This window comes from Pan paniscus, chromosome 3 (assembly GCF_029289425.2).
Source record: "Pan paniscus chromosome 3, NHGRI_mPanPan1-v2.0_pri, whole genome shotgun sequence".
Lineage (NCBI taxonomy): Eukaryota > Metazoa > Chordata > Mammalia > Primates > Hominidae > Pan > Pan paniscus.
Window position 1 is genome coordinate 138,236,022 of NC_073252.2, and position 24,986 is coordinate 138,261,007.

The following is a 24,986-nucleotide window of genomic DNA, read 5'->3' on the forward strand; positions in this document are numbered from 1 at the left end:
CCAAGGTGGCTCACTCACACAGCCACTGTGGAAGCTGGCTGCTGGCTGGGAGCTGAGCTGGAGCTGTCATTTTGAGCACCTACATATGGTCTCTTCAGTATAGTGGTTTGGGGGGAATTGTATTTCTACTTGGTGGCTAGTTTTCCCTAGAGTAAGTGTTCTAAGACCAACAAGGAAGGTTGTGTGTACTTTTTATGATTGATCCTTAGAAGTCACACGGCGTCACTTCCATTACACTCTCTGGGTGGAAGCAGTCCCAAGCCTGTTCAGCTTCAAGGGGAAGGAACGTAGGAGAGGATGTCTGTGAGGGCATGTCAAGGGGTTTGTGACCATTTAAAAAATCACCACAGCTGGTCCTCTGGACACAGATTATTTACATCCTTCTAAATTTACATCCTTCCAAATGCAAAATACATTTACTCTCTCAAGACACCCCAGAAGTCTCATTCAATATGACGTCAGACTCAGGCTGGAGACGTGGGATCTAAAGATGCCCATGCAGATATGAGTGAGGCTCCTCAGGGATGGTCCTTCAGATGCTTTGTACTCTCTCTAAAGACCTGTGAATTAAAGGCTCCTCACACACCCAGGATACAATAGTGAGGGATAGGACAGCATCCATGCTCTTCCTCCACATGGAACTCTAAACAAGATCCCATTTTTTCTTTAGTCGCTTGGGTTCTACTACCAGGCAGGCAGTGTGCTAGAGTCAGAAGACTTTTTGTCGCCCCGCTGTGGTGAGGCTTCAGGCAAGCCACTTGACTCCTCTGGGTCTCATTTTCCAGGTATAATGAAATAAGACTGACAGATCCCTTGAGAACTATTTCAGCTCAAAAGTTCTGTGATTTCGTGAAATGCCAAAATTGTGCTACTTGGATATGAACAGACACAAATCATTGTGCATAATTAAGAACATTCCACAAGTAGAGAATGTTACTAAATAAAGGATAAAATTAAAGTATGAATTAATAAAGAAGTAAATTTTGTGGGAAATAGAAGCTGATTTTGAACCAATTTTGCCACTAGAGGTCACCAGCATACCATCTCAAAGAGAATAAATAGGCTTTTGTTACTAATAGTTCCCTGTGTAGAACCCCTAAGTGGCATTCACGGTGTCTTTTCATTTACTTGGAATATCTCCTGACAGTTGTCAGAGATGTATGTTATGATGAGGTGATGTCAGTGTCCCTCTAGGTGATGTTCCAGGTGTGCCTAACATTCTGTAAGCGTGAAGAGCCACCACCGGAACAGTAAGGAAAATGACTTTCTAGGATTTTCTGCTTTCTCACTGGGATGCGATGAGGGGCAGAGAGATAACTTGATAGGAAGTAATATAAGCTCTGAGGCGAAAAGGCAATGTGGAAATCCAGTGTCATCCTCAAATGCAGCACAGACATGTCAGCTTTTTTATGACACAGAGAAAGTATGGACTGGGGACAGAGCACTCATTTATTCAGCCAATGTCTATGGACCTGCCTTCAGGCACTGTGCTTGGCAGGGGCTATATCAATGGAGAAGATGCAGTTACTACCCTCAAGGGATTTAAGAAATGAAGTACAGGAGGTTTCTATTCAGATTCAATATTTTAATAAAAAATGTTTTTATTAATGGCCATTGACTTCTACTGATGCTTCCTGAATCTCCAGCTCGTGTGGTTCTCTTCCTTTTTGAACTTTAGATATCCATCCAGCACCTTCTGCAACATTTTGTAGTATTTCCCTTAAGATACTGTATAAAGAAGGAGGAAGAAAAATAGGAATTTGACACAGAACTAAAGATTATTACATTTAGAGGTTTTTGGGAGAAGCAGGCTGGGATGGGCCCTGAGTTTCGCTACATATTTTTGCTGGTATGCCAAGAGTACTGACACCATGCCAGGCAACTTCTCTCAGATTTTCTTATTTTATCTTGCTGACAGACCTGTAGGGACAAGCACTGTAATCACCATTTCTGTCAATGGTCCCTTGCAGCATGGCAGTGGGTTTTTTTTTTTTTTTTTCTGGAAAGTGATGATAAGAGTACACTTTAGGACTTTTACATCAAAGCTAGAACTGACTGTCACATGAAAATGTTAAAATGCTGACTTCAGTTGCGGCCAATGGTGCTTGTTAGGAAAAACTCTATTAAACTGTATTTTAGGCCAGCGCAGTGGCTCACACTTGTGATCTCAACATTTTGGAAGGCCAGGGTGGGAGGATCGCTTGAGCCCAGGAGTTTGAGACCAGCCTGGGCAATATAATGAGACCTCATCTCTACAAGAAATAAGATTAGCGAGGCATGGTTCTGTGCCTGTAGTCCCAGCTATTTGAGAGGCTGAGGCAAGAGAATCACTTGAGCCCAGGAGGTTGAGGCTGCAGTGAGCCATGACTGTGCCACTGCACTCCAGCCTTGGTGACAAAGCGAGATCCTGTCTCTAAATAAATAAATAAAATAATGTATTTTAACGTAAAACTCTTTGGGTGGGACACACAATGCTCCAAGTGAAATTAATACCTTGAAATGTAAAGAGTCATGGAGATCTCCTGTGAAGAAACTTCTGTGAGTGACAAGAATGGATTCAGAATACCTCTGAGGACTACATCTATTTTCTCCCAAAATGAAAGCTACAGGATACTTTCTTGTAATGTGCTTCATGTAGTACAAAAAGAAAATCTACAAACTCCAGAACTCATAATTCTATAATAAAGAATGAGTTGCAAGGAATTCTGGGCTCTTTCAATAACTTGAGGAGCTATTTCTTCTAAGGCTGAAGGGGACTTGAACTTGATTTAAATTGGTTGTCATCAGCCTTTAGAGCAGACACTGAGAGTTATTCTGAGCACGACACAGACACAGCCCCTATCCCTTAGTAGCAAGGCTTTCTTTAGTTTTCTGCCTTCACTGAAGAAGGAAAAAGAGAGCCTGGCCATATCTTTGCTTCACACTGGGCATGATTTGCTTCATTGCGATGAGTGTTACTAACTATCCTGCTAATTACTAATTTTAAGCAATTGTTTTAAAACAAACTAAAGACCGGCTACAGACAGGTGTGTCTCTTCTTCTTCTTCTTCTTCTTCTTCTTCTTCTTCTTCTTCTTCTTCTTCTTCTTCCTCTTCCTCTTCCTCTTCCTCTTCCTCTTCCTCTTCTTCTTCTTCTTCTTCTTCTTCTCCTTCTCCTTCTCCTTCTCCTTCTCCTTCTTCTTCTATCTTCTTTTTTTTTTGTGAGAGTCTCGCTCTGTTGCCCAGGCTGGAGTGCAGTAGTGTGAACTTGGCTCACTGCAACCTCCACCTCCTGGGTTCAAGCGATTCTCCTGCCTCAGCCTCCCAAGTAGCTGGGACTGCAGGCCAAGCCACCATGCCTGGCTAATTTTTGTATTTTTATTACAGACAGGGTTTCGCTATATTGGCCAAGTTGGTCTGGAACTCCTGACCTCAAGTGATCTGCTCACCTCAGCCACTGAAAGTGCTGGGATTACAGGCGTGAGCCACTGTGCCCAGCTGTTACTTCTTATTGTTGTAGGGTTTGGTCAAATAGTGGAAAAGAAAGGTTAGGGAGGGAGCTACAAAAATACTACTTGACTTATTTTTAAAATATTTCTATTAATGGCCACTGACTTCTACTGATGCTTCTTTAATCTCCAGCTGGTGTGGTTCTCTTCCTTTTTAAACTTTAGATATCCAACCAACATTTTCTGAGACATTTTGTAGTATTTCCCTTAGGATACTATATAAGGAAGGAGGAAGAAAAACAGGAGTTTGACACAGAACTAAAGATCATTCAATTTAGAGGTTTTTGGGAGAAGCAAACTGGGATGGGCCCTGAGTTTTCTTGCATATTCTTGCTGGTATGCCAAGAATACAGGCCCCAACCCAGGCTTTACTCAGGTATGTTTTCAGAGAGCAACTTTAAGGGATGAGGTAATGCCTCTCTGGTTAAAGAGCAAGCTTGCTTCCACTTGCCATAAAAGCCAAAGATTCCCCAAACTCAATGTTCCTCTCCTATATCATAACCCACTGCATGTACAGGCATCTACAGGGGCCCTCTGCCTCGTCCCTGTGGGATTTGGGGGACATAGGTAACAGCAACAAAGCAGCACGAAGCTCATGATGAGCTGGGAGTAACAGAGTCCTTAGACTCTGACCCAGACATCTCATGTCTTCCGCCAGCATTCATGAAACAGGCAATCGTTAGCTTGTAAGTGCAGCTGACCTTTGAACACCATGGGTTTGAACCGCATGAGTCCACTTGTATGCATTTTTTTCAGTAAATATAATGGAAAATTTTTTGGAGATTGTGACAATTTGGAAAAATTCACAAACTTCATAGCCTAGAAATATATAAAAAAATTAGGTATGTCACAAATGCATAAACATATGTAGATACTAGTCTGTGTTACTATTTATTACCATAAAATATCACAAATCTATTATAAAAAGTTACAATTTATCAAAACTTATGCACATGCTTACAGACCACACATGGCACCATTTTCAGTTGAGAGAAATGTAAACAAATGTACAGATGCTGTATTAAATCATAAGTGCATAAAATTAACTGTAGTACATACTGTACTACTGTAATAATTTCACAGCCACTTCCTGTTGCTATTGCTGTGAGCTTAAGTGCTGTGAGTATCCACTTAAAATGCCATGGGACGCTAATTATCTCTGTGTGAGCAGTTCATCTCTCTGGTAAATTGCCTATAACAGTAAAAAGTAATCTCTTGTGGTTCTCTAGTGTTTTTTCATTGTGTTTAGTGCAATACTGTAAACCTTGAATAACACCATGGCACCCATACAAAGTGCCACTAGTGATGCTGGAAGTGCTCCCAAGAAGCAGAGAAAATTCATGACATTACAAGACAAAGTTGAATTGCTTGATATGTATTGTAGATTGAAGTCTGCAGCTTTGGTTGCCCACCGTTTCAAGATAAATGAATTCAGCTTAAGAAAGATTGTAAAAAAAAGAAAAGGAAATTCATGAAGCTATCACTGCAGCTACACCAGCAAGCATGAAAAACTTACACTTTTTGCAAAATACCTTTTTATCTAGTATTGAAAATGCAGTTTTTCTGTGGGAATGCAGGATTGCTATAAGAAAGGCATACCTACTGTGATGTGATTTGAGAAAAAGCAAAGTCATTATATGACAACTTAGAGCAAAAGGAAGGCGAAGGATGTAAACCTGAAGAATTTAATGCTGGCAAAGGATGGTTTAATAATTTTAGGAAGAGGTTTGGCTTTAAAAATGTCAAGATAATTAAAGAAGAAGCTTCTGCCAATCAAGAGACGGCAGACAAGTTCCCAGATGCCATTAAGAAAATCATTGAGGAGACAGAATATCTGCCCGAACAGGTTTCTAATGCAGATCAAAGTGCCCTATTCTGGAAAAAAAAATCCACAAAGGACATTTATTAGTAAGGAAGAGAAGTGAGCACCAGGATTTAAGGCAGGAAGGGATAGGCTACCTATACTGTTTTGTGCAAATGCAGGGGGGTTATGATCAGGACTGCCCTTATCTATAAAGCTGCTCATCCCTGAGCCTTGAAGGGAAAAGAAAAACATCAGCTGCCAGTCTTAATAGCTGTACAACAAGAAGGCCCGGACAATGAGAACCCTTTTTCTGGATTGTTTCCATCAATGCTTTGTCCCTGAGGTCAGGAATTACCTTGCCCATAGGGACTACATTTAAATTTTTTTCTGATATTGGACAGTGCCTCTGGCCACCCAGAACCCCATGAGGTCAAAACTGAAGCTGTCAATGTGGTCTACTTGCCCCCAAACACAATGTCTTTAATTCAGCTTCTAGATCCTTGGCTCCTAAGAACCCTTAAGCCTTATTACACAGGGTACTCAATGGAAAGGACTGTCAATGCCATGGAAGAGAATTCTGATAGAGAGAGCATCATGACAGTCTGGAAGGATTACACCATTGAAGATGTCATCGTTGTTATAAAAAAAAGTTGTGAAGGTCATGAAGATTGAAATAATAAATTCCTGCTAGAGAAAACTATCCAGATATTGTGCATGACTTCACAGGATTTACCACAGAGCCAATCAAAGAAATCATGAAAGATATGGATATGGCAAAAAAAAAAAAAAGTGAAAAGTGAAGGGTTTCAAGATCTGGATCTTGGAGAAATGTAAGAGCTAATAGATACCACACCAGAGGAATTAACAGAAGAAGACATGGTGGAGATTGGTGCTTTCAAACCAGTGCCACATGATGAGAAAGAAGACATAGAAGAGGCAGTGCCAGAAAACAAATTGACATTAGACAATCTGGCAGAAGGGTTCCAGTTATTCAAGACTGCTTTTGACTTCTTGGACAAAAAGAATGGCATGTCTTCTATGATACAGGCACTGAAACTTCTTTGATAAAGGCACTGAAACCAAAGCAGTGGAAGAAAGGTGTTACCATATAGAAACATTCTAAGAGAAATGAAAAGAAGCAAAAAGTCAGACAGAAATTACAATGTATTTTCATAAAGTTTCACTGAGTGGCTGACTCTCCTTCCTCCCTTTTCCTCCTCTATCTCTTCTGCCTCTGTTGCCTCTGGGACAGGAAGACCAACCCCTTCTCTTCCTCCTTCTCCTCAGCTTGTTCAATGTGAAGATGAAGAAGATGAAGACTTTCATGATGACCCACTTCCACGTAATGAAAAGTAAATATATTTTCTCTTCCTTCTTACTTTCTTAATAACATTTTCTTTTCTCTAGCTTACTTTATTGTAAGAATACAACATATATACAAAATATGTGTTAATTGACTGTTTGTGTTATTGGTAAAGCTTCCAGTCAACATAGGTTATTAGCAATTATACTTTGGGGGAGTCAAAAGTTATACATGGATTTTCCATTACACAGGGTATTGGCACCTCCTAAGCCCCACATTATTCAAGGGTCAAACTGTAGGGTAACATCCCAGATCCTGACAAAAGCTGACAGAGGAACTCTAACAAGTTGATTATTTTTATCATAAATGGTTACCATGGAAACAGAAAACTGTAAAGATCATGTTTGTATAATGCAATTTTAAAAATCCATGAGCAGCCTAGCATTTTAGAGCCTTGCTTGCAATCTTGGGTGCCTCCTTTCCTTTCTTTCTTTTTTTTTTTTTCCCAAATAGAACTTTTATTACTTTTCTAATCACCTCTTTCTTGCCAAATGCTTTTGGAGCAGGTGCTTTCTGGGCTGGAGCTTTTTGACCCTTCTGAGCTTTTGGAGGAGGCGCTGCCTTCTGGCCTGTGGCTTTCTGGACAGGAAGCTTCTGAGCTGGAGCCTTCTTGCCTGCAGCGGTCATCTTTTTGCTAGAACTTTAGCAGCAGCTGCAGCAGCAGTAGCACGCTTCGCAGCAGGTGCTTTTTTGGGAGAAGCTTTTGGAGAGCTGCCTTTTGAAGCTTCTTAACTTCCTTCTTGATTATTCTGTTCCTCATTGCCTTCATAACTTTAAAATGATCAAAATCTGTCATCTTGGCTTTCCTTTCTCTGGCTTCAATCTTCTTGGCCCATCGTGTGGCTGCCCATTTTGTATTGATGTTTGCCTTCTGCCAGGCTTGTCTGACATACTTCTGGTGGGCTCTGTGTGGAAACTTGAGGTTGAAATCAGTGAGCTGCATGCACTTGAAAGGCATGGTCTGTCTCCTCACTTGAGTGCAAGGTCCATCAACCAAAGCCCTGTTTTGATCAATAACATCTACAGTTGTAACCAATTTTCTGGCACGAGGTCCAGAGGGGATGTAGCCCACACGGCCAACCTCCACGAAGCGCCTGAACACCATGTTGGTGGCGTTTGGCAAGAAGGAAGAAGGCCAGGTGCATTCTTTTATAAAATATTAGTTATCGGCCAGGTGTGGTGGCTCACGCATGTAATCCCAGCACTTTGGGAGACCCAGGTGGGTGGATCACTTGAGGTCAGGAGTTTGAGACCAGCTTGACCAACATAGTGAAACCTCATCTCTACTAAAAATACAAAAATTAGCCGGGTGTCATGGCAGGCACCTGTAATTCCAGTTGCTCGGGAGGCTGAGGAGGAGAATCACTTGAACCTGGGAGGTGCAGGTTGCAGTCAGCCAAAATCGCACCACTGCACTCCAGCCTGGGCAACAGAGCAAGACCCTACACACCAGCCTGGGTGACAGAGTAAGACCATTTCTCATAAATAAATAAATAAATAAAAATATTAGTTATCACTGTAACCCTGACTTCTATGCTCTTCAGAGAATTACTTTATGCTTGTTAAAAACAGAATCTCCTTTAATGTCCCAGACACATATGATTAATCTTGATTTTAAAGCCAGATTATTTTTTTTTTGAGATGGAGGCTTGCTGTGTTGCCCAGGCTGGAGTGCAGTGGCGTGATCTTAGCTAACTGCAGCCTCCGCCTCCCAGGTTCAGGCAGTTCTCCTGCCTCAGCCTCCCGAGTAGCTGGGACTACAGGTGTGTGCTGCCATGCCTGGCTAATTTTTGTATTTTTAGTAGAGACGGGGTTTCACCATGTTGGCCAGAATGGTCTTGATCTCCTGACCTCGTGATCCACCTGCCTCAGCCTCCCAAAGTGCTGGGATTACAGATGTGAGCCACTGTGCCCAGTCTAAAGCCAGATTATTTTTATAAAATTTTAGTGAGCAAGTACCCAGCTGACATGATTGAAAATGTAGATTAGTGTTTAGAGAATCACAGAATCACAAAATCACAAAATCACAAAAGCTGGAATGAGGTGGCTCAATTACAACTCACTCAGAAAATATGCTTTGAGAACCTGTGGCAGGCAGGGTGCCAAAAGCTGGATGGTCAGACACAATCTTACCAGCAAAGATTGACTCTTAAATATAGGGAACCATTCACTTAATTCACTGGTAGTGTTGTTTGATACAGTTCTTAATGTTATTTTACACCATGTTAAGAAGCTAAACGAACTCTCTTCCAAGCCCTCACTTGAGGAAACAGGGGTGGACAGGAAAGTGACTAACTCCCTGCAGTCTCATGGTTAATTTCAAATATTTGAATGCTGCACAGTATCTAGCTCACGATATAGTCACAAAACTAAACTTTTAAATGAGCAAAGAATGGAATGAATTCAATCTAGGCTGAGCCAGAACAAGAACCCAGGTTTCTTCTTCTTCAAACCAATGCTTGTCACGTTGTTGGCAGATCAGAGTTTTCTGAACCAATCATATACCAACATCATAATTTTTGCCACATTAAATTAACCATTTAATTAAAATCAGTTTTGAACTTAGCTTTATTCTAAGCAACATGTTAACATCTGTGAATTGAGAATTACTTGTATTATTCATATTTATTATAATAAAATAAACATGTAACTATTTTTAAAAATTCATCTTGTACAACCAGAGGTATAAGTACCAATTCTGGGGAAAATGCTAATTTGAAAATACTATCTAGAGAAAAATAAGGACTGTAAACCAAAAAGTATCTGAGACAGGTCTCAATCAATTTAGAAGTTGATTTTGCCAAGGTTAAGGACATACCTGGAAGAAAAGAACACAGAATCACAGAAACAGTCTCTGGTCTGTTCCTTTATCCAAGGATGACTTTGAGAGCTTCAGTATTTAAAGGGGAAAAGTGGGTTGGAGAGGTAAGAGCGAGGGTATAGTAATCTACTTTGCAGGAGAAAAGGCGCAGGTAGGGGAATGGTGAATGATGCATTCATCTTGTGCGCTGCAAATCAGCACTTTACATGAAATAGGGTGAACATAGAGTAGCTACCTATGGAGATATTTAACCTTTTATCTGTAGCTATCTGCTTAGGAACAGAAGAAAAGGCAGCTTCTTGCATGACTCAGCTTTCAGCTTATTTTTTTCTTTCTGGCAGAGTGAATTGGAGTCTCGAGTTTTTATTCTCCTTTCACAGCACCGAGACTGCACAGAATCATTCCTAATTATTTCCATTTTTATGATAAAGTCCAAAGCTTGATTCCATAAAGACCTTGAAATCCTTTGGAATTCTTGCTTGAAAAAACTCTAAAAGTACATTGGTAATTTCTTACATTTCCTCTACCTATTGAACAAATAAATGAAAATGACTGATCAAATTTATTTACTCTTGGTTATTATCAGAAATTATAATCTTGAGAAAAGTATACATGAACACCTTAATTTACCAAATAGCTATAAGGTATACTGTTGAGTATAGTATACTAGTCTGTAGTATACAATTACGTCTAGTTTTGAAATCAAGTTTTAACAAATAGGTTATATTATTTACTCACCAAATTCAGAACAGCATTCATTCTCCAATGAATTCAATAACCTTTCAAGTGAAAAAAATGAGTAAAAAAGAAAATGTGAGTTCTTATTTAGGAATGAGATGGAACATGTTTTGCAAATTAATGAGCTTAAAGCATCAGACAACACACCTGGTTATACTTGAAAGTTATCAAAAATGCTTCCATTTAGCATATTTCACCTTAAAATATCCACAGTATGTTTAGAACACTCTAATTAAGACAAAATAGCAGCTTGTATGTGCACAATGAGAGTGTGCCAGACTGGAACATCAAAAAGATCTTGGAAGTTCTCTATTTCATTATTTATAATTTCTTCCCCCACATAATACATTGCCTTGTACAGTTTTCAATTAGGACTTCCCCCATTCTCTATGAAAAAAATGTAATTTTGTGTCTTTATTTAGATGAACTATATTATCAATATTCACATAGTCCAGGTCGCATGAATGTTCACCTTATAATCAAATATTTCTATGCAATCTCAGTGGTTTCTATTTGTACTTATAGCCTTTCCTTATTCAGAAGGGGGATTTTTTTTTTTTTTTTTTTTTTGAGATAGAGTTTCGCTCTTGTTGCCCAGGTTGGAGTGCAATGGCGCCATCTCAGCTCACTACAACCTCCACCTCCTGGGTTCAAGCAATTCTCCTGCTTCAGCCTCCCAAGTCTGAAAGCTGAAAATAAGCTGAAAGCTGAGTCATGCAAGAGCTGCCTTTTATGTTTACATTTTAGTTTCAAATTACTTTCTAATTTTTCTGTGTGTGACTTTCCCTGTGACCCATGGTTTGTTTAGAAGTACATAGTTTGATTTCCAACTATTTGGAGATTTACAAATATCTTTCTGTTACTGATTTCTAGTTTAATTTGCGGGTAGAGACAATAATTTTCATTGTTTCAATTATTTTAAATTTGCTGAGATTTGTTTGATGATACACAGTGGAGTCTATTTTGATGAATTTTCCAAGTGCATTGGAAAAGAAAGCATGTTCTTCAGTTATTGGGTGCAATGTTCTACAAATGTCCATTAGGTCAAGTTGGCTGATAGGATTGTTCAGGTCTTCTATATCAATAGTTCAGAAATTTGCCAGCCTTTTTTCAAAATCACCTTTGTAACTTTCAAAAATACTAATGCCTGTATCTCACTCCTTAAGACTGTAATTTATTCTGAGGTGTGGTCTGTTCACTAGAATAATTAAAAGATTCCCGGGTGACTCTAATATACTGAAAAGTTTGGGACCTGAGTTCTGTATACTTAAATTATCTGTATACTTGTTTTACAAATTGCAGAGCAGGGAGTAATGAACTGTTTGAATTCAATTAATTTTTGATTCATTTCTATTTTGTAGCACTGTGGTTAGGATTTTGCGTCTTCTTGATGAATATGCCCCTTTATCTAATTGTTTTAATGTTATTTTACCCAATTATTAGTGAAGGTAAACATTTTTTAAAAACCTTTCTGGCCTTTCAGTTTTCCTCTTCTGTAAGTGGCCTACTTATGTTATTTGCATATATTTTATCTTGAGTTGTCTTTTTCTTACTGATTTGTCTGAATTCTTTTTTTTTTTTTTTTTTTTTTGAGACGGAGTCTCACCCTGTCGCCCAGGCTGGAGTGCAGTGGCACCATGTCACTGCAAGCTCTGCCTCCTGGGTTCACGCCATTCTCCTGCCTCAGCCTCCCGAGTAGCTGGGACTACAGGCGCCCGCCACCACGTTCAGCTAATTTTTTGTATTTTTAGTAGAGACGGGGTTTCACCGTGTTAGCCAGGATGGTCTCAATCTCCTGACCTCGTGATCCACCTGCCTCAACCTCCCAAAGTGCTGGGATTACAGCCGTGAGTGACCGCGCCTGGCCTGAATTCTTTGTATTTTGAGAGTTTTACTATATTCTGCCAACCTGTGGCTTGTTTTTTAACTTGATTAGAGATGGCTTCTCTTCTGTTTGTAAAACTTCCAAATTTTAAAATAATCAATATTTTACATCTTTCCTTAATGAATCGTGCTGTTTCTTCCCTACGGTGATATCATACAGACATACGCTTTTCTTCTAAAAATTTAGAGTTTTGTTTCTCACATTTTGGATCATTATTTCATTTGGAATTTAATTTTATTTCTGTTGTGGTATCAGGATTGAATTTCTTATTTTTATATAAATAGCCAATTTAACTAGAACCACCATAACTTGTGTTTTCTATATCCCACGAACAGTAACTATACTAATTTACACTCCCAACAGTAATGAATAATAGTTTTTTCCCCACAACCTTAGAAACAGTTATTCCTCACCAGACATCTTTATTGTATACCAACTTCCAGGTATCCTTTTTTTCCTAATTTTCTTTTTGTCTATTCTTGTGTCAATACCACTTTTTTAAAAGTTGCTTTAAAATAGAATTACCATATGATTCAGCACAAATTAATACACACTTCTGGGTGTATATCCAAAAGAACTGAAAAGAGGGTCTCAAAGAGACATTTGCACACCCATGTCCATAGCAGTATTATTCACAATAGCCAAAAGGAGGAAGCAACCTAAGCGTCCACTGATAGATGAATAAACAAAATGTGGTATAATACACATAATAAATGATATATAGAACTATTCAGCCTTAAAAAGGAAGTTCTGCAATATGCTATAACATGGATGAACTCTGAGGCATTATGCTCAATGAAATAAGCCAGTCACAAAAGGGCAAATTCTGTATTATTCCACTTATGTGAGGTACCTAGAGTAGTCAAACTGATAAACAGAAAGTAAGATGATTACTGCCAGAGGATGAGGGGAATAGGAAATGGAGAGTTGCTGTTTAATAGGTATACAGTTTTAGTTTGGCAAGATGAAAAGAGAGATTGGTTCTGGAGATTGGTTGGAGAACAATGTGGAATGTATCTTATACTACTGAAGTTAAAAATGGTTAAGATGGTAAATTTTATTCTATGTATATTTCACTACAATTAAAAATATTTAAAAATACTGTTCTAGCAAAAACAAAAAGTTGCTTTTAATAGTTTCTCTTGATCTTTGGTGTCCTGCAATTTCACCGTTGCATAGAATTCTTATATTAATCCTGCTCAAGAATAAGTACTTCTTGAATGTGAAAATTCAAATATTCCACAATCTTGGAAAATTCTTAGTTATTACTCTTTGAATACTGCCTGCATCCATTCTCTCTAGTCTCTCTTTTTTGGCACTCCTATTAGATTTATGTTGGATTTTTTTCATTTATTTAGCTCATACATTGCATTCTAGTAAATTTCCTCAAACTGAATATTGCAGTCGCAGCCAAATGCATAGTTCTCAAAACACTGAATAGAAGATATTTTTATATAGCTCTTAAAATGATTAAGGCGATGTGTCAGCAAACTGTGCCAGAAGTAAAAAGTCAAGAAACAGGGAGACATAAGGCTTGTCTCTACAGCTTAGGAGGCTGTGCCAAAGCCAAAATAATAATGTATTGCTGTGGATGTCTACCTTGTACTCAACGAATATTAAAGCAGGATGCCGCTTTGTGTCAAGTGCTAGATTACGATGAACGGTGTCACGAAGAACACTCCACTCTTGATACCGTATATGTGACCTTGAGCAAGAAATGTATTCACGCTCAGGCTTCAGTTCCTTTCTGTGGGTTGCTGTGAGGCTCCACAGGGGTAAGGTGAGCACAAGTGCTATGCCTCAGTACCACTAGGGTATTTTCTCAATTCTAAAATATTAAATGGCCACGCACTACAGATTTAATAATAGTTTGGGAGGAGGGGCGTGAGGAGAGGAACATTCCACTAGCTCAACTATAAGCTTTCCGATTTCGGAAATAAGAAAAATATGAAAAAGTCTGCTTTTAGAATTAAGGAACGACGGTGTCGCGTTGACTTTCTCTGCTTGGTTCGCAAACGCTCTTTTCTTGAACTTGAATGACTTCTCTGTCGCTCATACCAACCTCTTTCCTGAATGACTTCTCTGTCGCTCATACCAGCCTCTTTCCTGATTTTCCACACTGGGATTCTCACTCCAATTGTCAGGTTTCCTAATAGACCTGATGAGCCGCTTCACCAGCGCTGCTTAGCTTCGCTTCTTTACTGTCATTGGCTGTCGCTGTTCCAGGTCCCGCCCACAGCGACCTCAATCCTGATTGGATGTCAGTGTCCTTTTGTTATGGCAAAGGTGGATCCCGGTGCTTTGAGATTGGACGACTGGGGTGAGGCGGGCAGCTAATGCGCAGGCGTGTATTCTCGAGTCAGGATTGGCAGGCGAGCGGCTGGAACGGGATGGGATTCTTCTCACGGCGCACGTTCTGTGGGCGGAGTGGGCGGAGCTGCCGGCGTCAGTTGGTCCAAGTGTCCCGGCCTGAGGTGTCGGCCGGATCCCTCCCTCTCCCGGCGCCTCAAGCGGAAGGTGAGGGCCGTCCCGGGCAGCGGAGGGCCTGGCCCCTGGCGACTAGAGCTGCATCCTCAGTACCTCCGAGGGCCTGGAGGGCGGGGCGGGCTGGACGCGGCCCTGCGCACCGGGGGCCCGGGAGGAGCGGTCTCGGGCCTGGGCATTTGGTGGGCGGCGGAGGCCTGGCTCCCGGCAGAACCCTTGCGCAACCTCTTTTTCTCCTGTTTTCGTTGTCAGGCCCAGGCGTTCTTTGGGAGAGGGACCTCTCGCGGTCCCTGACGCAGACATCGTGCAGCTTTCTCCCCGCAGCTCCTGGGTCGGGAGCCGCTTTGCAGCTCTCGGCTCTGGAATTGGACTGCGGGAGGGGCGTTTGGGTGGAATGGGACCTGGCACGCCTGGACCTTCCCGTGGCTGCTCTGCGAGAGCCTGAGAGATGGGAGGGGAGGCTGAGGTGGGGAGGGAGCCTAGAGAGCTGTAAAATAAGGATTGGACCATTTTTCCAGGCGGCGAAAGCGGCACCTGGGTTTGTTTCCTGATCGTCTTCTCCCCCAGAGTCCTGCTGAACAAGTTTTGGGAAGAAAGGTTTGGAAAGGAGAAAGAGGATACATTCCTGAAAGGCAGGGCTTCTGTTATACAGTGTGTCAACCTCAGACTTACGCAACAATAAGGACAGATGCCATTCCAGGTTGCCAACACGTTGTCTATGCCCGAGGACCCAAAGCTGTGCCTATGTATTCTGGTACCTCTATTCCTGATTAAAATCAGTGTAGCTAGCCATTCTCTGAGAGTATATAGCTTCCGTTTAAATCCTCATTTGGCCAAACAATTCCTTGATCTTGTGGAATTTGAAACTGGATTTATTTAACCAGGACAAGTCAAAGCAGAACTTGAACAGATCTGAACAGACATTATATTGAAGTTGACGTAGCTTGAAGGGAATGGAGTTTATTTTCATTTGCTTAGTAAAGATTCCAGAGGAGTTTGACATCAGTGGTAGGAAAATGTTTGGCAAACTTAAGATTAGGGCCATATTAAAGTTTCTTCCATTGCATAATGGAAAAAGCATGGACTGTGAAGTTAGACCTGGGTTCAAATTCTTGGTAGAGACATTGGCTGTGAAACCTCTGAAACAGCTTTTCTGAAAGATATATAGACTTTCTGAAATTTAGTGTCCATATCTGTAAATTGCAGTTTCCTTCTGTTGATTTGATGAAATAACATATGCAAAGCGTTTAGCACATTAATGCACGAAGACATTATTTTAGCAGTCTTAGTAGTTCTCTAGTATGACAGATGGTGAAATCAATTTTAGATGCAGAAAAGTTGAGTGGCTGAAGATGGACGGGTATTAGGAAAAAGTCTCAAAATCTGCAGGCTCAGATGTGACAATAGTTGTGGTGGAATGGTGGAAAAAACACTGGGCATTTGTTGTAGTCTTGGCCCTGTTGCTAACTACTTCTGTGGTCTTCAGTAAGCCATTGTCATCTTTGGCCTTGATTTTGTAAAATGAAGCAGCTGGACCAGATGGTTTTCTTTAAATTCTTTCTGTTGCCCAAATTAGAGCTAAAAGGTAGAGAAGACGATAGCAGACATTTATTGAATACCTACTATGTACTAGGTACTGTTGCAAACACATTGTATCTATCCACTCATTCTCACAACAAACCCATGAGATACGTACGGTTATTATCCACATTTTACAAATGAGGAAACTTAAGGCCGAGGTGTTAACCTTGCTCAGGGTTCCAGAGCTTATAAATTGCAGAGCTAGGATTTGAATCCAGGTAATCTGAATCCATGTTGTTAATCATTGTGCCAGGCTGCCTCTTGAGGAGAATGATATTGCGGATATTGTACACTATTAGAGATACTGTAAAATAAGATAGGGGCATATTTGGTAAGATGATCGTCTTTGGTCACAGGTGTGTGTGCATGGCAAAAATTATTTAATTAAATGAATCTTGTCCCAATGTTTGCCACATTTCCTGGTTTGTATTCTCTCTATGCGTTCTGCCTCGTGGACTTAAATAATCAAAAAAATAATTCTAGATTCCCTTCCACTAACCAAGGCTAGATACCCGAATTCACTGTGTTTTTTGAGAAACCTTTGAAAGGTCTGACCTAGCCATACATCAGAGCTGAAGAATCTCAGCGAACCATGTCCATTTCTGGGGTAAGGTGGTTTAGGATAGGCAGAGCAGCCTCAGCGCCCCAAATTCATTTCAGTGTTCCCACGCTTGAGCAGACTTGGTCTTAATTTTCTCGTTTTTCATCAGATTTGCGTTTATATATAGGAGCAGAAGGAGTTGAAAGTGAACTCTTAAGAGCATATTTGACATGGAATTAGATTGATGTTATAGCAACTATAGGTAAAAAAGGATTTTATAGTTGAAAAATTTGAAAAGCTCAGTATTAAGTATCTGTTATGATGTAGTACTGTGTTAATGTAGACTTTGGGCAGTTTGGGGATCAATACTATTTTAAAAGAAAAAATCCATGGCTAAAATACTTTGACATAAAGAACTCAGCAAGTCTTTTGATCCCATATGTCAAACAAATCAGTTTATTGCCCTAAATCTACTGAAAGACTTTGAATATATATTAATACAATAGTAGCATTTTGAGATGGGTCTATTTGATCACATCACAATAAAATACAATTGCTTCTTGTTCTTTTGTCGTGGAAAGGCAGCAGGTAATGCTGTGGTCCACTGTACTAAAGAGTAATGCCCTTATTCGTAGGGCTGCCAGATACAGTGGGCGGGTTTTTCACTGTGCAACACTTGGGGTGCAATCTTACAATAGACTGTGGTGTGTATTGTACTCTCTCGCGTTGTATACCCTATAGCACTGTTCTTGTGGCACTACTTTTGTGCTCCTGCCTCTACCCCAATCTTGAGTGTAAGAGTAATTTTTCCTTTAATAAGCCCTCTCCACCCTGTTTTTCTGCTTTTTATTTTCTTTCACTTTTTCAGATGAAGTCACACTGTTGCTAAACCATGCATAGGTTTTCTATTGTTTGAATTATATGTGGTCAGAATTTCAGAAACTGGCTTCTTTTTCTTTACCTCTTATATTGGTGAGTTTGGAATACTTGTGTTTTTGCAGACTTTTTGGTTTAATTTAAATATTAGTCTGAAACATAAGCAAAAGAAGACTACCCTATCACTGTATTATATCTAACTTCAAAATCAGCTGTGTCGATTTTCTGATTATCTGTTGCTTTGGCTTGTATATCTTATAACTCTTCTTAGCTATCATGAAAATTCGTTCTAGCTGTAGCCTTAAAATCATTGGATATGAGAAATTTGAAGCACTTTTAATTTATTATTTAGCAAAGACAGATGCCAAATTGCAGCTTACTCTTGCTGAGCACTCCCACGATCACTTTTGCTTTTGGCTGTTGCCTCTCTCATCTTACTCAGACCTCTTTTAGCTGGATCAGTGGTTGAAATGGTATGAAAAGAGAATGACTGTAGTACCTGGTTACAGGTGTGCTTCTCTGTCAGGGAAATGTCAAATCAAGTTTTCACTAACACTCTTCCTCTTCAATTATAGTTAAAGAGACATGTTGATTCAATGGAGAGGAATAGTTTTTGGAGTGTGGTCTTTAAATACTACAGTAGGCCGAATAACTTTTAAAAAAAGAATTGTTGGAAAAATTTTAGTAATCTGAAATGCAGAGAACCTGAGAATTAAATCATGTGAAAAAGAGGTCGGGCAGAGCAACTTTAAGTGCGGTTTAGATAAGGGGAAAGATGCTAGAAGACTTGGAGTAGGTTTATTCAGCATTATTAAGTTAATTGTATACCATTTGTAGTTAATTATTTAATAATGTTATACAAGGGATATTTCATATTTTTTTCTAGACTAGTGAGTGCTATCTAACTTGAACTTTAAACTTGAAGTTTATGTATATGTACACTGGGCATTTTAATTTGAAGTTCATGTTAGTATCTAAAGTGTAACAGGATTTATGTAGATGTACACTGGGCATTTTCAAATTTCATGTTAGTATCTGAAGTACAACAAGATTTGTATTAACAGAAGCTGTGAGAGAATGTGTAATACACTGATATCTCTTTATTGTGATTCTAGTTCTAGTATGTAGATATCCTTATTTAATAGGTCTGCTTTCTACTGTTTAAGATACGGAGGCATAACAATGCCTTGGGCATAGAAGATATTCAGTAAATACTTGTTGAAAGAATAACACTGACAGGTCTAGGTTGCTTCAATGTGGTAGATTAGATTGGTTAACAAATCTGTTTTCAGTAATAATCTGGTGACATTATTTAATATATTTTGAACACATTGAATGAAATGATTGTTAGCAATGGAGCAGAACATGTTTTATAGAAATTTTTTGTTCTAATATTTAGAAGTCTTCATTGTCATAATAAAATGTTAGTATTTATTTACTTATTTACATCCTGATTAGTCTGTTTTGATTTAACCCTGACTAGGAGCTGATGAATGGACATTTTTTCATTTATTCCACATTAATATTTTAGATGGTCTAGTATTTATCTTTTGAATTTTATTTGTAAAAAATTAAACAGTATATGTAAAGCAATACTTTAATGAAGAAGAATATTTGAAAAAATTTTATCTTCATCCATACCATCATCCTTAATATCAGAGCATTTTTTCATTTTCATGTTTTTTATGCATATTTATATATATTTCACATAATTTACATCAGTGAATATGCAATTTTATACACATTCTTTCATGTAGTATAGTCATAATTATTTTCAGTAGCCACTCCATTAGAAATTATAACTGTACTCAGGAGGCTGAGGAAAGAGGATTGCTTGGGTCCAGGAGTTTAATATAGACTGGGCAACTTGGCAAGACCCTCATTTCTAAATAAATAAATAAAAATATATCTTCTTAAAAAGAAAATCACAACTGTAATTTACCAGACTTTGAGTGGGCAGTTATGTTGTTTCTGATTGACTTCGTTGTAAATAAAATTGAAGTGATTTTTATGTATATAACTTTCTTTGCATTATTGTCCTTAGCCTAAATTTCCAAGAGTAAAACACTCAGTTAAAAAAGATTTAAATGTTTTTATGAATCTTATTATCATACTGCTTTCCAAAAAGATTACATATTTAAAATTTGTGTCCAGTGTTTGTGTATTTGTTTTTCCATAACTCTTTGCTAGTATTGATCATTATCTCCTTTAAAAATAATAACTGTACAGTGGTATTTATGTATTTTTTGATTATCAAGAAGCTCAACATTTTCTCAAACTATTTATATCCTTTGCTTATTTACCCATTAGGCATTTATTTTATTCTTAGTAAAGCATATGAAAAGTCCTACTATGTCATAGTTAACAAAATCATCCTCCTTTGAAAAACAGGCTTATAGTTTATTGCTGTATGTGTCTATATTTCTGAATTTTTCTTATTGTAGACCATTCATCAAGAATTTTGTATCCAAGGCCCAAAAGTTTGTTACCCAAGATGATGAATGCTGACATGGATGGTATGTTCTTCATTTTCTTTTTTGTATACTCCTGGTTTTGTGGATGCTTTTGCTTTATTAAGCAATGGAAAGGGCAGAGAAACCATGTTTAGAAGACTTTGATCTTGGCTAATTACTTATTTATATCTCATCTAGTTTTAGAAAGGACCAACCAAAGCAGCTTCCATTCCTTAGCTATGAGAGGTTGGCAAGTTGTTTTTATCTTCTTTACCTTAGTGGTGTTATCTGCAATTTGGGGATACAAAATTTTATTTCACAGGGCTCTTGTATAAGTCAAGTAAGAATGAATATAAAACATTTTGCAGATTTTTAAGTGCTACCCTACACAAATGTACCTAATGCTAATTAATAGTAAATTTGAACCTTTATATTACAGCAGTTGATGCTGAAAATCAAGTGGAACTGGAGGAAAAAACAAGACTTATTAATCAAGTGTTGGAACTCCAACACACACTTGAAGGTTAGCTTGCATTTTGTAGTTTATTTGAATGACAGCCAATTAATTGAACTTGTAAACATTTATATTGCTACATTTTGTTTGTTAGGATGTATAATTTTTAAAAGAATGAACTTCAAAGTACACACATATATATATCTATCTTCCTGCTTTGGTAGTTTAAAGAACAGATGCACTTCAGTCAAGTCAAATGTTGTTATTGTGCTTCCCTCTTTGAAGCCTAACATAATGCTGGCTAGTATGAGACCCCCTTTTAAGTCCCCATAATGTGTTACTAAGTCCGCTTTAATAAAGCTTATTTTAAAGTAAAAACAATGTATTAGCCTTGGAGATTAAAAAGGAATTCATCTGAATTTTTTCATTTTCTAAGTCTTGCATAAAATTAATACACTGAAACATCTTTTGAATTTTAATGAAATTAAGAGGTTGTGTTTTTGGTGCCACAGTGAGCAGATCATGTCACTTAGAACCTCCCACTGATTTACATTTTACAGAGTTAATAAAAGTCATCTGTGACTTCCCTATTAGCTTTCTTTTTCTTTTTCTTTTTTTTTTTTTTTTTTTGAGATGGAGTTCACTATTGTTGCCCAGGTTGGAGTGCAATGGCGCAACCTCGGCTCCCTGCAACCTCGGCTCCCTGCAACCTCCGCCTCCCAGGTTCAAGCGATTCTCCTGTCTCAGCCTCCCGAGTAGCTGGGATTACAGGCACCTGCTACCATGCCTAGCTAATTTTTTTGTATTTTTAGTAGAGATAGGGTTTCACTATGTTGGCCAGGCTGGTCTCAAACTCCTGACCTCATGATCCACCCGCCTCGGCCTCCCAAAGTGCTGGGATTACAGGTGTGAGCCACCATGCCCAGCCGGAATTAACCTCTTATGTGATCATCAGGAACTGCATGTGTTGAATGTCTTGATAATGTTACAATACAAGATGATAAGTTGCTTGGAAACTGACTGCCTGTATTCAGTATATGAATTCAGTTGTGTTAACCTGATGTATATCTTAAACATTTCTAGTAAAGATGTTATAGTTTTATGTTGATAAGACATGAACCAAAATTCACATTTTAAAAACAAAGTCTTTTTAAAAAATTACTCAACATTAATGCTATTTACGAAGAATAGCATTTAGTCTAATGTGAAATATCTTTTTAGGAATTTGTCTACTAATTTGTACTCAGTTTGTTTACCTTGCTGTCTCTAAAATCCAAATTCTTAAAATTTAAGGATTGTATTATTTAAGAATGAATCCTAAGAATTTTGTAATATGGAATCATTGTCATTGTTTTATTGATAATGGGCATTTTTATTTTTTATATAGATCTCTCTGCAAGAGTAGATGCAGTTAAGGAAGAAAATCTGAAGCTAAAATCAGAAAACCAAGTTCTTGGACAATATATAGAAAACCTCATGTCAGCTTCTAGTGTTTTTCAAACAACTGACACAAAAAGCAAAAGAAAGTAAGGGATTGACACCCTTCTGTTTTATGGAATTGCTGCTGATCATTTTTTCTTTAAAACTTGGATAGATTCCAAAAGTTACAGTACCTTTGTTTGTGGCTTCATTGAATATTTATGAAGATAATGTCAGATGTAGACAAAAATAACACAATAACAGGAGACTTCCATAAGTTTGTGTATTATGTTAGTCTATGAAAACGTGCAAATGTATTGTAGAGACTTTATAATTAGAATTGCATATATTTATGAAACTTAAAGATGAATGTTTTATTGAATTTGTAGGTTTAGCACTGTCTTTTATTATAGGATTAGTAAGATATACAAGAAAATAACCACCATGTTGTGAAAAAGTGACCAAAATCATGTACTAAATGCACAGCTTTATGTACCCTGTCCACCATCTTGTGCCTCTTCTCCATTTGCCTCTTCCTTCCTATTTCCCTTCCGCTAAGGAAAAAAATTGGTGTCACATTTGTAAAAGTAATTTTAATAGTTAATCATCTCTGAGAGTAACCTGTATTTTAATTGTTGAAACTTAACCAAAATAAGATACTGTCTCAGCTAGGGCTTGTCATTTGTGTATTTAGTGTTAAGATAGGAATGCTAGTGTCTCTTTAATTAATTGGAAATAGATGGAGGCTAAAAATGAAGGTTTTTCTTTGAAACTGAATTAACTTGGGAATATTTGTTGTTAAAAACTTCTTTTTGCCCAAAATAACTCATTTTGTATTATCTGAAAATATATAATTTCTGGTCATGTGTATGTTAAAATAGAAAATTTTGAGGAAAAATGGAAATAGGGTGGAAAAGTACTCGGTAAACAGTAGTAACCAAATATTTTCACTCCAGATTTGTGTTTTCTCTGGCACAGAGTAGATCTTTTGGGAAATATATATGAAAGTGGATTAAGTTTGACTACCCTTATGTAAGCCACATCTGGATGAGAACAGTTACAAAGAGTTTGGTCTCTAAGTTGATTCGTACCCAGTGGGTCAACTTCTGCAAAATTCCATAACAGTGTATTAGTATTAGAATAGTGAATAAAATGGGAAGTTTTACATGTATACTTATTATCTTGCTCAGTATTTTATCTCACTTGTTCTAGAATTTTCTGTAAACCCTGCTACTGGGTTTGAAGAGTTTTAGTCATCCTTTAACAGTTTTAAAAATTTAGCTTCTAGATTCCATTTGGTAAGGAAATCAATATTGGAAGTATTGCTAAAATCTTATAATATGAAAAGAGATCCACTAATATAGCTTATGGTTATTAGATTTGGGCTTTTAATCATGGAATAATCTTATGTATTGGTGTAAGAGTTGATGAATGACTTTAGCTGTGTGAATATATAATAGTCAAACTGCAAACATTTTGCATCCCTTTTGTGACCTAATTTACAGACATTTAAATTGTGTTGCAGTTCTGCTTTGCCGTTTAATAAAAAGCTATTTCAGAGGTTGTGTGTGTTTTGATATAGTTGCCTAAGTAAATGGGGTATTTAGGTACAGTGGTGTATCCAGGGTTATTCAATGCCACAGAATAGTGTATCTTATTTAAGTACCCAGTTACTGATTATTTAGGGGAATAATATTTTTATTAATAAAACTATAACTGGTTATCAATATAAATATCATAGGCTATTATACATTAATTTGGAAAACAAAAGCAAAGCACTCAAAGGATCCAGTATCTCCAGGGAAAAAGGAAGTTGTATTTTTTAGGGTAGGCTAAGCTACTTTAGCAAGAGACCCAGTGATAAAGAATATAAATATAGACGTTTCTCTCCCAACCAGTGGTTCCAAGGTCAGCATTGCAGGCTAGCAGCCCTTGTTCACACAGTTATTCAGGGACTTTGGCTGAGGATGGTGCTGCCATTTTAAATCATGGCTTTCAAGTCACTCTAGTTATTCTTCTAATTTGCAGAAAAAGAACATGGAAGTGTACATATGCAAGGTGTTATGGGCTGTGCCTGGAAATGGCTCATATATCTTCTCATATTCCAGTGGTGTGGAGACTTAGTTACATCTAGATACAAGAGGAGCTGAGAAATGTAGTCCCTGGCTGAGAAGCCATCTTCCAGCTATAAATACAAGATTTTGGTGGCTGCTAGCAGCCTCAGCCACAGCTCTTCTTGTGCTACCAAGTATCTTCCCTTACATAGAAAGTAATCCCTCTTCATCCAGCTAGTGATTCAGCTCACAATCTAGGATCTCTATTAAAGGTCCATCCCTTTACATGTGGCTTCTAATAGTCTGACAATCTCTAAACTGATAGGCAAATTATTTGCTCTCACCCTTGCTGCTGCCCATTTATAATGTAGTTGGGACAGGTTGGCCAAATAAAAAGTCTCAATTTGGAAAATGGAATAAAGGGAAACGTAAAAATTGTGGAATGCTCCTGGGAGATGTATGAAGATTTTGTCCCTAGCAGTGGAGAAGTTCCTTGATTCAACTATGATTCTGATTTCTGGCAGGGGACTCCCTTGTTCATTGAACTCCATGGTTTCCCCTCTGGAAAGTTACTCCTTATCCATTTTCTTCCATGGCTACCTCGGAAGTAGAGATTGGGTGTTCACTCCATGGGAATTGTGAAGACAGTCCACTTCCTGCTGGTGTGAACTTGGAGCCCATCATTTTAAGGCCAAGCTCATGTTTCTTTGGAATACGATTCTCTCAAAAACTCAAGCCTTTTTATCAATGTGCTTCTGATTGCATATGCTGAGGAACCACAACCAAGCTTTTGACCAAATTCTCAAAGTATGTATTATTTTTGCCTTTCTTTAATGGAGGCTATCTTGAGATCAACTAAAAATAAGATTACACTGGGAATGTTACATGCAGATCATCACTGCAAAGCTGGGTTCCTTTGGCTTAACAATTGGTAGAGAAGTCTTCATGGGCTTCCCCCCAATCTCCCCCACCTCAAAAATAATTTTGAACCTTTGCTGCTATTCAGACTTCAGAAACAATTGGCTT

General features: G+C 38.3%; 1 protein-coding gene and 1 pseudogene across 1 annotated transcript; one reads left to right on the forward strand and one right to left on the reverse strand.

The window, feature by feature from the left end:
* Positions 1 to 6,808: 6,808 nt before the first annotated feature.
* On the reverse strand, positions 6,809 to 7,774 carry LOC103786458 (large ribosomal subunit protein eL14-like; annotated as a pseudogene).
* Positions 7,775 to 14,377: 6,603 nt separating this feature from the next.
* SCOC (short coiled-coil protein) lies at positions 14,378 to 23,467 on the forward strand. The gene is made up of 4 exons (XM_003820682.6): positions 14,378 to 14,615; positions 20,025 to 20,096; positions 20,473 to 20,556; positions 21,875 to 23,467. Exons 1-4 carry the CDS (start codon positions 14,435 to 14,437, stop codon positions 22,015 to 22,017), a joined length of 480 nt encoding a protein of 159 aa, XP_003820730.1. The 5' UTR covers positions 14,378 to 14,434; the 3' UTR covers positions 22,018 to 23,467.
* Positions 23,468 to 24,986: the final 1,519 nt, after the last annotated feature.

Excerpts from the sequence above, each read along its gene's own strand:
- SCOC (XM_003820682.6), top strand. The coding sequence starts at position 14,435 with ATGCGCAGGCGTGTATTCTCGAGTCAGGATTGGCAGGCGAGCGGCTGG. Across the intron at positions 14,616-20,024 it reads CCCGGCGCCTCAAGCGGAAG|ACCATTCATCAAGAATTTTG; the intron begins GTGAGGGCCGTC and ends TTCTTATTGTAG. Across the intron at positions 20,557-21,874 it reads ACTCCAACACACACTTGAAG|ATCTCTCTGCAAGAGTAGAT; the intron begins GTTAGCTTGCAT and ends TTTTTTATATAG.